Genomic DNA, 12,481 nt, shown 5'->3' with positions numbered 1-12,481 from the left:
TTCTTTTATTAATGTTTGAATTCTCTTTTATATCATTAGTGTACTCACTTAACCACCTCTTTAAACTTATTTTCTCAAGCTCGTGTTGTTTGTCACACCTGCTAGGTTTACCTCATGGTGGATTATGTCCTTATATGATTTATACTTTTCAGTAACTTGTTTATCCCTGAGATCAGTTTTTCCGTGGGAAATCTGTGAACTCTTGCTTGTTGAAGAGTCTCTAAGGGGCTGTTATGCATTTACTTCTCTTTTGTAATTTACATTAATTTCTTGAAGTTTCTTTAAAACAGAAGATAGTAAAACATGGCCTCATCTTTTTTCCTAAGCCAGTGACTTTTTTCACAGCCCTCATTTATGATAGATTCAGAGGGATGTGCAATCTTTTTAATTCTAGCTAAACAAGGAAGGGTTTTAGCTCTTATTTTGAAAAAGCAGAATGGGAAAAAAAGAAGAGAGATGGAGTGAGGTGTTGTGGAAATACGAGCCTGGGTTAGCGGTTCCCAGGCTTCTTGAGGCAGATAGATCACTACTGTGCACATCAGCTGGACATGAGGGCCAATGGAATTTGGCAACACCAGTTATGTCCTAACAATCTCGAGTGCTGCCAGATTGTGTCCATGTCCCAGAAGCACAGATTAACTTGATGAATGTTATAAAATAGCCCTGCTGTTTCAGACCTAGAAAGGCAGTTCATCAGTTGAGAGGGAATAGACTCTTCAGAGATTTGGTAATTGTGTTCTAAGAATGAAAACCCAGGGGAAAACTATCGTGATTAGTTGTCATTAGTGTTATGCAAAGTTTTCCTTATTGTAATGACAGTAAGGCAGAATTTTCACATGGGTTTTACATTTTGCCAGTAGGCTGGAGAGATGGATATTGAAGAAAATCTAGATGATAGAAGAGTTGTCATTCTGATGGTTTGTTGTTGTTTTCTCTCTGGATTGATAGACAGTATCTAAGACCGGAATTTTTTTCTGCGCTTAGGTTCAGATTTCAGCTTTATCCTTGTCAGTGGTTTGGCTCATATCCTGAGACTATTATGTTTGGGGAATTTGATGACCTTGGAACCTAATTATACACAGAGGGCAAAAGTTCCAATTATTTAGAGAAGTCTGCAAGCCCATTTCATATTTTTAAAGAAAGCAGATGTGGGAAGCATCTATTTTCAATTTTGCAATGCTGCCTGTGCATTTAAAAACATAAAACATACTTGAAGGAAAAACAAGCTTTTTCTTTTCTAAACACAAGTAATGTGTCTTTATCAAGGAAATTAGGAAACACTGGAAAAAATAAAGTTGAAAATTATTTGATAGTTTTGTCACCCAAAGGTAGTTTAGAGGTGATATACACCTTGTAGACTTTTCTGCTATGGATATTTGTGATTCATGTTTCCAAAAATGGTATCATTCTCTTTGTAACCTGTTTGACAAAACTACACATACATACATATAAATATGTATCAGTAAATATAGAAGTACAGTCTAGTCTTCAGTGGAGGCTTCGTATTCTGTTATATCATGATGTATTTAGTTCTCAATTTCAAGGATCCATTTCAAAAGGAATGATTTTATTTGCTAACCAGAGTCTGGCTATGGAATTGTGAACACTGTACATAATAGCAATTTAAAATAAGTTATATAGTTTAAAGATTAAGGCATCAGAAGTAATTTGAAATTTCCTCAACAGTAGATTGAAGCTATGTGATTGTTATTCTAGCCATTTTTTTCTTCTTCTGATAAATACAGTTTTATAACTTCTGCCTATTTAAGTGAATTCTTTACTTGTTAAGTAACAAAAAAAAATTTTATAGCTACTTAGATTGGTTTGGAGAGACGATGTAAACACCTACCTTATGAGTCTTTCATTGGGCTGCATTGCCCTAAAACGTCCATTAGGTTCAGTTCAGTTCAGTTCAGTCGCTCAGTCGTGTTCGACTCTGCGACCCCATGAATCGCAGCACGCCAGGCCTCCCTGTCCATCACCAACTCCCGGAGTTCACCCAGACTCACATCCCTCGAGTCCGTGATGCCATCCAGCCATCTCATCCTCTGTCGTCCCCTTCTCCTCCTGCCCCCAATCCCTCCCAGCATCAGAGTCTTTTCCAGTGAGTCAACTCTTGGCATGAGGTGGCCAAAGTACTGGAGTTTCAGCTTTAGCATCATTCCTTCCAAAGAAATCCCAGGGCTGATCTCCTTCAGAATGGACTGGTTGGATCTCCTTGCAGTCCAAGGGACTCTCAAGAGTCTTCTCCAACACCACAGTTCAAAAGCATCAATTCTTCGGCGCTCCATTAGGTTACTATTGACTTTTATGGAAAGTTCTAGTAGATGTAAAGACCTTTATCTGGACTAGAAGTGTTTACAAAAAGGCAGTTCATCTATTTCTTAATAAAATGACATCAATACTTTGTGTTTCTCTTTAGCAGATTTCCACAGGTAGTTTCATGTTATAAAATCTGAGCTAAATATTACATGCTCACCAAATTTTGATCTTGTATTAAGTTGATTCTGTAAGCCAGTGGAGTAGAACCACATGTATACCCCAGGTTGCTTTTGCTTTTAGAGATTTGATACATGGAGCCAAAAGTTTACTTTGCAGTTATGCATGCCTTGTTTCCTACTTTCTTTTGCTGTTATCAGCATTTAGAAACTTCTGAAACTTCCCTGTAGTTTCTTCCCTGACATGCCAGCTATATTTGTTCAATCTTGGGTCCATTGTGCCTTTAACAACTCATAAAAATTCAGTTCTTTGTATTAATTTTATATACTGCAACTTTACTATATTTGTTGATTAGCTCTAGTTATTTTCTGGCTGTCTTTAGGGTTTTCTATGTAGAGGATCATGTCATCTGCAAACAGTGAGCGTTTTACTTCTTCTTTTCAAATCTGGATTCCTTTTACTTCTTTTTCATCTCTGTTTGCTGTAGCTGAATCTTCCAAAACTCTGTTGAATAGTAGTGGTGAGAGTGGGCACCCTTGTCTTGTTTCTGACTTTAGGGGAAATGCTTTCAATTTTTCGCCATTGAAGATAATGTTTGCTGTGGGTTTATCATATATGGCTTTTATTATGTTGAGGTATGTTACTTCTGTGCCTGCTTTCTGGAGGGTTTTTATCATAAATGGGTGTTGAATTTTGTCAAAGGCTTTCTCTGCATCTATTGAGATACACATATGGTTTTTATCTTTCAATTTGTTAATGTGATGTATCACATTGATTGATTTCCAAATATTGAAGAATCCTTGCATCCCTGGGATAAACCCCACTTGGTGATGATGTATGATCTTTTTAATATGTTATTGGATTCTGTTTGCTAGAATTTTGTTAAGGATTTTTGCATCTATGTTCATCAGTGATATTGGCCTGTAGTTTTCTCTTTTTTTGTGTGGCATCTTTGTCTGGTTTTGGTATTAGGGTGATAGTGGCCTCATAGAATGAGTTTGGGAGTTTACCTTCCTCTGCAATTTTCTGGAAGAGTTTGAGTAGGATAGGTGTTAGCTCTTCTCTAAATTTTTGGTAGAATTCACCTATGAAGCCATCTGGTCTTGGGCTTTTGTTTGTTGGAAGATTTTTGATTACGGTTTCAATTTCTTTGCTTGTGATGGGTCTGTTTTCTGTTTCTTCCTGGTTCAGTTTTTGAAGGTTATACTTTTCTGAGAATTCGTCCTTTTTTTCCAAGTTGTCCAGTTTATTGGCATATAGTTGCTAATAGTAGTCTCTTATGATCGTTTGTATTTCTGTGTTGTCTGTTGTGAATCTCCATTTTCATTTCTAATTTTGTTGATTTGATTCATCTCCCTTTTTTCTTGATGAGCCTGGCTAATGGTTTGTCTATTTTATTTATTTTCTCACATCCCTTGAATTCCTATACATTAACAGTGAGAAAACAGAAAGAGAAATTAAGGAAATTATCCCATTCACCATTTCTATGAAAAGAATAAAATACTTAGGAATAAATCTACCTAAAGAAACAGAAGACCTATATGTAGAAAACTATAAAACACTGATAAAAGAAATTAAAAATGACACAAATAGATGGAGAAGTATACCATGTTCATGGATTGGAAGACTCAATATAGTGAAAATGAGTATACTACCCAAAGCAATCTATAGATTCAATGCAGTCCCTATCAAGCTATCAATGGTATTTTTCACAGAACTAGAACAAATAATTTCACAATTTGTATGGAAATACACAAAAACCTTGAATAGCCAAAGCAATTTTGAGAAAGAAGAATGAAACTGGAGGAATCAACCCGCCTGACTTCAGACTATACTACAAATCTACAGTCATCATGACAGTACGGTACTGGCACAAAGACAGAAATATAGATCAACATAACAAAATAGAAAGCCCAAAGATAAATCCACACACCTGTGGACACCTTATCTTTGACAAAGGAGGCAAAAATAAACAATGGAGAAAAGACAATCTCCTTAACAAGTGGTGCTGGGAAGACTGGTCAACCACCTGTAAAAGAATGAAACTAGAACACTTTCTAACACCATACACAAAAATAAACTCAAAATGGATTAAAGATCTAAATGTAAGACAAGAAACTATAAAACTCCTAGAGGAAAACAGGCAAAACCCTCTCTGACATAAATCACAGCAAGATCCTCTATGACCCACCTCCCAGAGTAATGGAAATAAAAGCAAAAATAAACAAATGGGACCTAATTAAACTTAAAGGCTTTTGCACAACGAAGGAAACTATAAGCAAGGTGAAAAGACAGCCTTCAGAATGGGAGAAAATAATACCAAATGAAGTAACTGACAAAGACTTAATCTCAAAAATATACAAGCAGCTCATGCAGCTCAATACCAGAAAAATAAATGACTCAATCAAAAAATGGGCCAAAGAACTAAACAGACATGTCTCCTAAAGAAGACATACAAATGGGTAACAAACACATGAAAAGATGCTCAACATCACTCATTATCAGAGAGATGCAAATCAAAACCACAGTGAGATACCATCTCACTCTAGTCAGAATGGCTGCTATCAAAAAGTCTACAAACAATAAATGCTGGAGAGGGAATGTGGAGAAAAGGGAATCTTCTTAACTTGGTGGGAATGCAAATTAGTACAGCCACTATGGAGAACAGTGTGGAGATTCCTTGAAAAACTGGAAATAGAACTGCCATATGATCCAGCAAGCCCACTGCTGGGCATACACACTCAGAAAACCAGAATTGAAAGAGACACATGTGTCCCGATATTCATCGCAGCACTGTTTACAATAGCTAGGACATGTAAGCAACCTAGATGTCCATTGGCAGACGAATGGATAAGAAAGCTGTGGTACATATACACAATGGAATATTACTCAGCTGTTAAAAAGAATACATTTGAATCAGTTCTAATGAGGTGGATGAAACTGGAGCCTATTATGCAGAGTGAAGTGAGTCAGAAAGAAAAACACCAGTACAGTATATTAACACATATATATGGAATTTAGAAAGATGGTAATGATGACCCTATATGCAGGACAGAAAAAGAGACACGGATAGAAAGAACAGACTTTCGGACTCTGTGGGAGAAGGCGAGGGTGGGATGATTTGAGAGAATGGCATTGAAACATGTATATTACCATATGTGAAATAGACTATTACCATATGTGAAATAGACGACCAGTCCAAGTTCGATGCAGGGCACTCAAGGCTGGTGCACTGGGACAACCCAGAGGGATGGGATGGGAAGAGACATGTTCGGGATGGGGGACACATGGGGGACTCCATGAACAGAGGAGCCTGATGGGCTGCAGTCCACACGGTCACAAAGAGTTGGACACAACTGATCAACTGTAACACTCAAATTCTGTGGTGTTATGGAATAAAGAGTTTATGTGCAGCTTTTATTCTTCTTTTACATCTTCCTAGTTCTGAGAGCTAAATTTAAAGATTTGAGCTCTGCATTATTTCTCAGCTTTCTCCCAGTAATGGGTTCAGGGTAGCACCTCTGGATGATGGTGGTAATAGTAGTTTTCTGAGTCCAGCCTTACATGCGGTCTTCTGGGTCTAGATGAGAAAGCACTTTGCCTTTCCCGTCTCAGACACAACAGTATGCTAGAAATTGACTGTGTAGGCCCAAGGGATAGTCACTGTCTCACTTCTCCTCCCACAGCCAGGCTCTGGGGTCTCTGAGTAAGTCCTCATCTTTTCGCTGTGGCCTTTGAAGTGCTCATTGTATGCATGCTCAGTCATGTCCGACTCTATGGACTGTAGCCCACCAGGCTCCCATGTCCATGGAATTTTTCAGGCAAGAATACTGGAGCGGGTTGCCAGTTTCTACTCCAGAGGATCTTCTTGACCCAGGGATCGAACCTGCATCTCTTGTGTTTCCTGCATTGGCAGGTGGATTCTTTACCACTGTACCACTTGGGAAGCACCCATACTACACTTAATCTTAGCCTTAGCCAAAAGGCTGGAAAGTACTGCTGCTGCTAAGTCGCTTCAGTCGTGTCCAGCTCTGTGTGACCCCAGCCCCCATTGCCTTCTCCAGGAAAGTACTGAGTAGCTGCCTAATGGTTACTTCCATAGAAATGAGTTTTTTCCTTATCGTGTGATTTCAGTATTAGCTTCAAGAAAGCTACATGTATACTTTTATTTTCAAGCTTCAAATCTTGCTTGAAAAAGAAACTTTGTTTTCTCATGAAATTTGGAAAGATGTGCTTACTCCTGTGTCCCAATGATTTGGGCTTTTAAAATTGCCATTTGGGAGTGGCTGCTTCATTTAATAGTAATGAGATGTCACTATGGGCCCTGGTGGGCATTAGAAAGAAAGCAGGATGTTACAAAAAGAACAAGACATATTTCTTGGAGTATTTAACAGCTTTCATTCCTTCTACGTGATCGTCACAGCAGTAGCAACCCATGTGAGGGACAGGTAAGGTAGTTAGTTGTTAATGCCATTTCCCATCAGAAGCTGAGCTTGAAGAGGTTAAAGGATTTTGTCAAGAAAGGAGGTAGCTGGAGCTCTTCTGACCACATCTTGCACACAAGACGGTTAAATTGTATTCTGTGGCAATGATATTAGAGGTGTACAAATTCAGAGAGTGGGGAAAGATTGTGAAGGAGTGACCAGGAAAGGCTTTGCAGAGGACCTTACAGACTAAGGGAAGAATCTGGACTTGTTGAAGAGGAGTAGATGGAGCACTCCAAGTTAGGGGTGGCGGATCACAGGGATTGTCTTAAGGAGTGAAGAGTTTTTTTTGTTCCAGTTAATTAATGGAAGCTATTGGTTTATTTTGCTGTTTCTTTAAGAATTCCACTGGTTATTTCAGACTGCCTGATGGACTTGTTATTTGCAAGATTAGTGTTCTTTCATTTGGATAGAAGCTTACAGTGCCAGAATGTGTGTGTGTGGTGTGTGTGTGGATCTCATGGCCCTGTATTATCGCCTACCATTTGATATTGTTCTGCTTTGAAGAAGATTGTGTCTGAGGAGGATATTATCTGACTGTGTTTCCCCATCAAAGAGAAGTGAAATAATACCTTGTCCTTGGTCTGGTCTCTGTGGTTCTGAGGGGTTTCCCCTCCTGGTAGACTTCCTGTACTGGGCAAGGGGAGAAATGAAGAACTTGTGTATATGAAAAGCCCATGTTCATTTATTTGAGCCTCAACATTCAATCACTAATTATTCTTTAGAGTTCTCATAGCCACTTCGAGGTGTTGAGCCTTCCCTTGGCTCTGTCCTGATTGCTGAGGGGTATCTGGGGAGAGGCCCGGGTCTGATGCCAGGAGGTTTCCTTTCCTACGGGGCCTTCTGCTAGGACTCCCGTTTCCTTTCCTGCGGGGCCTTCTGCTAGGACTCCCGTTTCCTTCCCTGCGGGGCCTTCTGCGAGGACTCCCGTTTGGCAGATGTCTTCTTGTCGCTCTAGGTGGGTTAGTGGCGATTGAAGCCCCTCTGTAGTGGTTTTCAAGTGGCCAGAGATTCACTTTGGTTTCATTTCACTTTCATTTCTCTCTGGAGGATACCCATCTTATTCTCCTTGACCATTCAAATTTTTTGGAAGTAGTTTTGAGTATCAGTGGCATTTTCCGTAGGTTTACTTTGCATTAAACCATCTACATGTTGCTAGTCGTAAGGGACATTTCCTTGGATACTGAGACAACATTGACTGAGCACCTTTTGGCCCCTTTGAAGTTGAGACATGTGGATGCTTAAGGTTGTAGCCCTTGCATGGTCCCTCAGAGTCCCCTGGGGCAGTCTAGACAGACCCTTAAGCATGAGGTGATACGTCAGGAAGGTGCCAAGCTCTATGGGCTCTCAGAAGAGAACTCTTTCCCAAAGCCTGGACTAGCTGTCAAGCTCTACCACCATTTGGTTGGTTGTTATTTAGTCTGGAAAGTTGGGAGTTAGACATACTGTCCATTTTCATACCAGAGCTGGGTTTGAGGGCTTCAGTAGAGACAGTTTGGTCTTTGGAATCGGAAGGCCTGAGTTCAGGTCTTGTTTGTGCCTGGACCTCCCAGTGGGTCCACTGGGAGCTCACACTTACTAGGGAGGAAACAGGATTCAGAGCAGGACAGCCCGGATGAGGTCAGTTTGAGAAATCCCGATAGAGTTTCTTTACTGGAGGATTTCCAAGCGCTTCTGACATACTAATGTGTACTGCTAGCCCTTGGAAGGATTACTCTGCAGTTCCTAGTCTCATTTGGATTTTTAAAACATGGAGCATTTTCTCAGATTATTATTCCACAAAGCATACTTAGGGAACACTGTCATTCCTAATTTCTAGCTCTTAAACCTACAAATCTGTGCAAGTTGTTTTCAGTTAACACAACGTTCTTTTGAGAAAAGAAGTTAATCCACAACTGGCCAGTGCATTTCATCATGAGCTGTACTGAACAGTAGCTATTGGTTATGATAGAAAATTTGAGAAAGTAAGATAATATCGTTTTATTTTTAGGCATATTGGCATATAACATTTTAGTTTTATATTTGCAGCATGATTTGTTACTTGTATATACTACAAATTGATCCCCACAGTAAGTCTGGTTATCATCTGTCACTGTATAATTGACTTCTCCTTTGTCTATTTCACTTACCTCCAATCCTCTCCCCTCTGGTAGCCACCAGTCTCTTCTCTGTAAAATTTGTTGTGTTTATTAATTGGTTTTTTAGATTTCACAGATCAGTTATATCATACAGTATTTGTCTTTCTCTGTCTGACTTATTTCACTTAGCCTAATAACCTCTAGGTTCATACATATTGTGACAGACTTGTCACAGATGGCAGTATACGCTGTTGGTGGGAATGTAAATTGGCGCAGTCACTATGGAAAACAGTATGGAGGGTCCCCCAAAAATTGAAAAGAGAACTACCATGTGATCCAGCTGTTTCACTTCTGGTATTTATCTGGAGAAAACGAAAACACTAATTCACAAAGACATATGTATATTCCCTTTGTTCATTGCAGCATTATGTATAATACCCAAGATTTGGAAATAGTCTTAAGTGTCTGTCCATGGATCCATGGATAAAGAAGATGTGTGTGCCTGTGTACACACACAGTGGAGTACTACTCAGTTGTAGAAAACAGAAACAGTGCTGGATTGTGTATCCTCAACTTTCACATACGGATTTTAAAGTACTGACAACAACCCTGTGAAGGAGACATTTGATTGTGGCAGTTTTGCAGATTAGTAAGCTGAAGTTCAAATAGTATGCATGGAGATGCTGAAAGTCAAACTATGGTCTGCCTTTTGCCAAAGGCCACATTTCATTAACCATAATGCTTTGTTATAGAGCTCAGTCTTTTATTTTTAACTTCTCTTGCTTTTTTAAACTTTTAAATGATTATTACAAAATTAATATATATTTACTAAAGATAAGTAGGTGAGAGAGAATTAGAAAATGCCCCCCCAAGCTCATCATCAAGTAGAAGAACTTCAGTCTTTCTTTTCCGTTGTTTTATGCAATGTTATATTCATTAACCATACTTGTGGTTAAATATATGTATGTACAACATATATACATTTTTATACTCTATATTATATAATTTTTAATCTCCCTACAGATGTGCATTTTGGTTATTGCCACATCACTGATAAAGTATTTTAATAAACACACTGAACCAGGACTTGGAAACTTGTAGCTCTTTTATACAAGCTGCTGCTTGACTGTAGGCAGGTTCATTGACCTTCCTGGAACTCATTTCCTTGTGGATAAGTGAGGATCAGATCACTGGTTTGGAAGCTATGGTTTTCTACACAGTCTCCTGCGGGCTAGGGGTAGAGATGTCATCAGAGCAGAGAGGACCCTGGCCCTTTACTCCCATCTGTTTTCACTCAAGCTTACACTCTTATAACTCTTTTATAGATTTGGGGTCCAAGCACATTTGCAAAGAGGAACTCACTGATTTTTTGTGGAAGAGTATAAAATTTTTGGACCTGATGATCCTGAAGCTCGCCACTTCTATGATTCTCTCTTATGATGTCTGTTACATGTGCTCTGTACATTTAGAACATTTCTTCACCAATCTACACTAATCTAGAGTGGTAGATAAGCAGATTTGCTGCAGTCTTTCAGCTGATCTCAGGAACCACGTAATAAGCACAAAAATAATCCCTGATCAGTGCTGAGCGATGTTCAAAGCACTGTTGAATTGTTTCTCAGCAAATTTACCACTGTCTTTGACTTGATCCATCTCAGGTCCAATTTAATGCCTCTTTTGGGGAATACTAACCAGGGAGTCATTGGTTCCTTAAAACAAATATATGTTTGAAAACTATGGACTCCACCAATAACTGGTTTTCCGTTTTCCTTATGCATGTGAAGGTTATGAATCTTGAGGGATTAATTTGAAAGTCCCAGTAGCTTGACTTGTTTCTCTTGCCTCCGCAGAAGGAAGAATGTTCTTCAGAAATGAGGTGAATTAATGCTCAGGCACTCAAGAACCCTGGACAGCTTACATGAGGTGTTTAAAACCTGCCCTGATCATCTCGCCACACAGCTCTGTTATGAGGCCTGACAGGATGAACGCAGCGTGGAGGGACAGTGTCCTGCCCTGTCGGAACGGTGACTGCTGACCCGCCGGGAGCAAGCAGGGGGCCTCACACTGTCTGCCAGCACAATGAAGGAAGTGGTCTACTGGTCACCCGAGAAGGTGGCAGACTGGCTGCAGGAGAATGCTATGCCAGAATACTGTGAGCCTCTGGAACATTTCACAGGCCGGGACTTGATCAACCTCACCCAGGAGGATTTCACAAAACCCCCGCTGTGCCTGGTCACCTCTGACAACGGGCAGCGGCTCTTGCACATGATAGAGACCCTGAAGATGGAGCACCACTTGGAAGCACACAAGAACGGCCACGCCAACGGGCACCTCAGCATTGGCACCGGCAGCCCCTCCCCTAACGGCAGCTTCAGCATCAAGGTCAAACCCAACGGGATGCCCAATGGGTATAGGAAGGAAATGATCAAGATCCCCATGCCAGAACCGGAGCGCTCCCAGTACCCCATGGAGTGGGGCAAGACTTTCCTGGCCTTTCTTTATGCACTTTCCTGCTTTGTTCTCACCACAGTGATGATCTCGGTCGTCCATGAACGAGTACCTCCCAAGGAGGTGCAGCCTCCACTACCGGACACGTTTTTTGACCATTTTAACCGGGTGCAGTGGGCCTTTTCTATTTGTGAAATTAATGGCATGATCCTTGTGGGACTCTGGTTAATTCAGTGGCTGCTCTTAAAGTACAAGTAAGTAAAGCACAAGTCTGCAGTTTCAGGGATTGGGAGGTGGCACGACCGATGTTTAATATTCATTACTGGGAAATGAAATTGATCAAGCAGTAGGAATCAAAGCACATTCTTTCTTTTTTGTTTTTTAACCACGTAGTCTGTTGAACCAACCAGAGCTCTGGCAGCTTTAAGGAAGTGCTGTGTTTTATACCAGATTCATACAGTGATGAACAGGATTGTTAGAGATGAGGTTTTTTATGTTTTCACATCACAGGAAGGAAAACCCTCAGACATTTTCAGAGAGTACAGGCTATTAAACCACAGAAAACTATCCAGTCTTGGTGTGTGTAACCCGTCAAATCAGTGGTTGACAGTTGGCCTGTGGGCTATGAATGACGCTATAGCTTTTTCCACACAGAATCAGATATCTGAACCATTGTGATATGTATCTAAAGATGCTTCACACAGAGAATTCAGAACAGCTGGTCCAGAGTGACTTGAGCTAGTGGAGAGTGATACCCAGTTTAGGTGGGATGTGGATGAACCTGCATGGCTTTCCACCTTTCTTTAGAATGTGTGGCATTTAGAGCAGTATTTCATTCTGGTTTCTCAGGATTTTCAGTAGGCATCTCCTTTTAGTTTCAGGTAAATCCAAAGTGGCTTTCATGTCCCAGGCTCTAAACTCAATGCAGCAAAGTTATTTGCCTGAGTTGCATATAGCAAACTGAACACATGCTTTGCCCTCATCACGGGTGTCTGATTTTTCCATTAGCAGAACATCTTTATGGCTTCCACG

The 12,481-nt window shown here is 40.2% G+C and overlaps 1 protein-coding gene across 25 annotated transcripts in view; it reads left to right on the top strand.

Moving 5' to 3' along the window:
- The window catches only part of SGMS1 (sphingomyelin synthase 1), a 325,269-nt gene that overhangs the window by 273,026 nt on the left and 39,762 nt on the right, over positions 1-12,481 (top strand). For all 25 annotated transcript variants that reach the window (XM_061402685.1, XM_061402683.1, XM_061402692.1 and 22 more), the window contains one exon: positions 10,852-11,703. In XM_061402685.1, coding sequence (XP_061258669.1) covers positions 11,081-11,703 — 623 coding nt within the window. In that variant the 5' untranslated portion in view covers positions 10,852-11,080. The remainder of the gene's footprint in view (positions 1-10,851; positions 11,704-12,481) is intronic.

Source organism: Bos javanicus, chromosome 26, assembly GCF_032452875.1.
Source record: "Bos javanicus breed banteng chromosome 26, ARS-OSU_banteng_1.0, whole genome shotgun sequence".
Taxonomy (NCBI): Eukaryota; Metazoa; Chordata; class Mammalia; order Artiodactyla; family Bovidae; genus Bos; species Bos javanicus.
The sequence above is the reverse complement of the archived record's forward strand: the minus strand, read 5'-3'. Positions and strand labels throughout refer to the sequence as shown.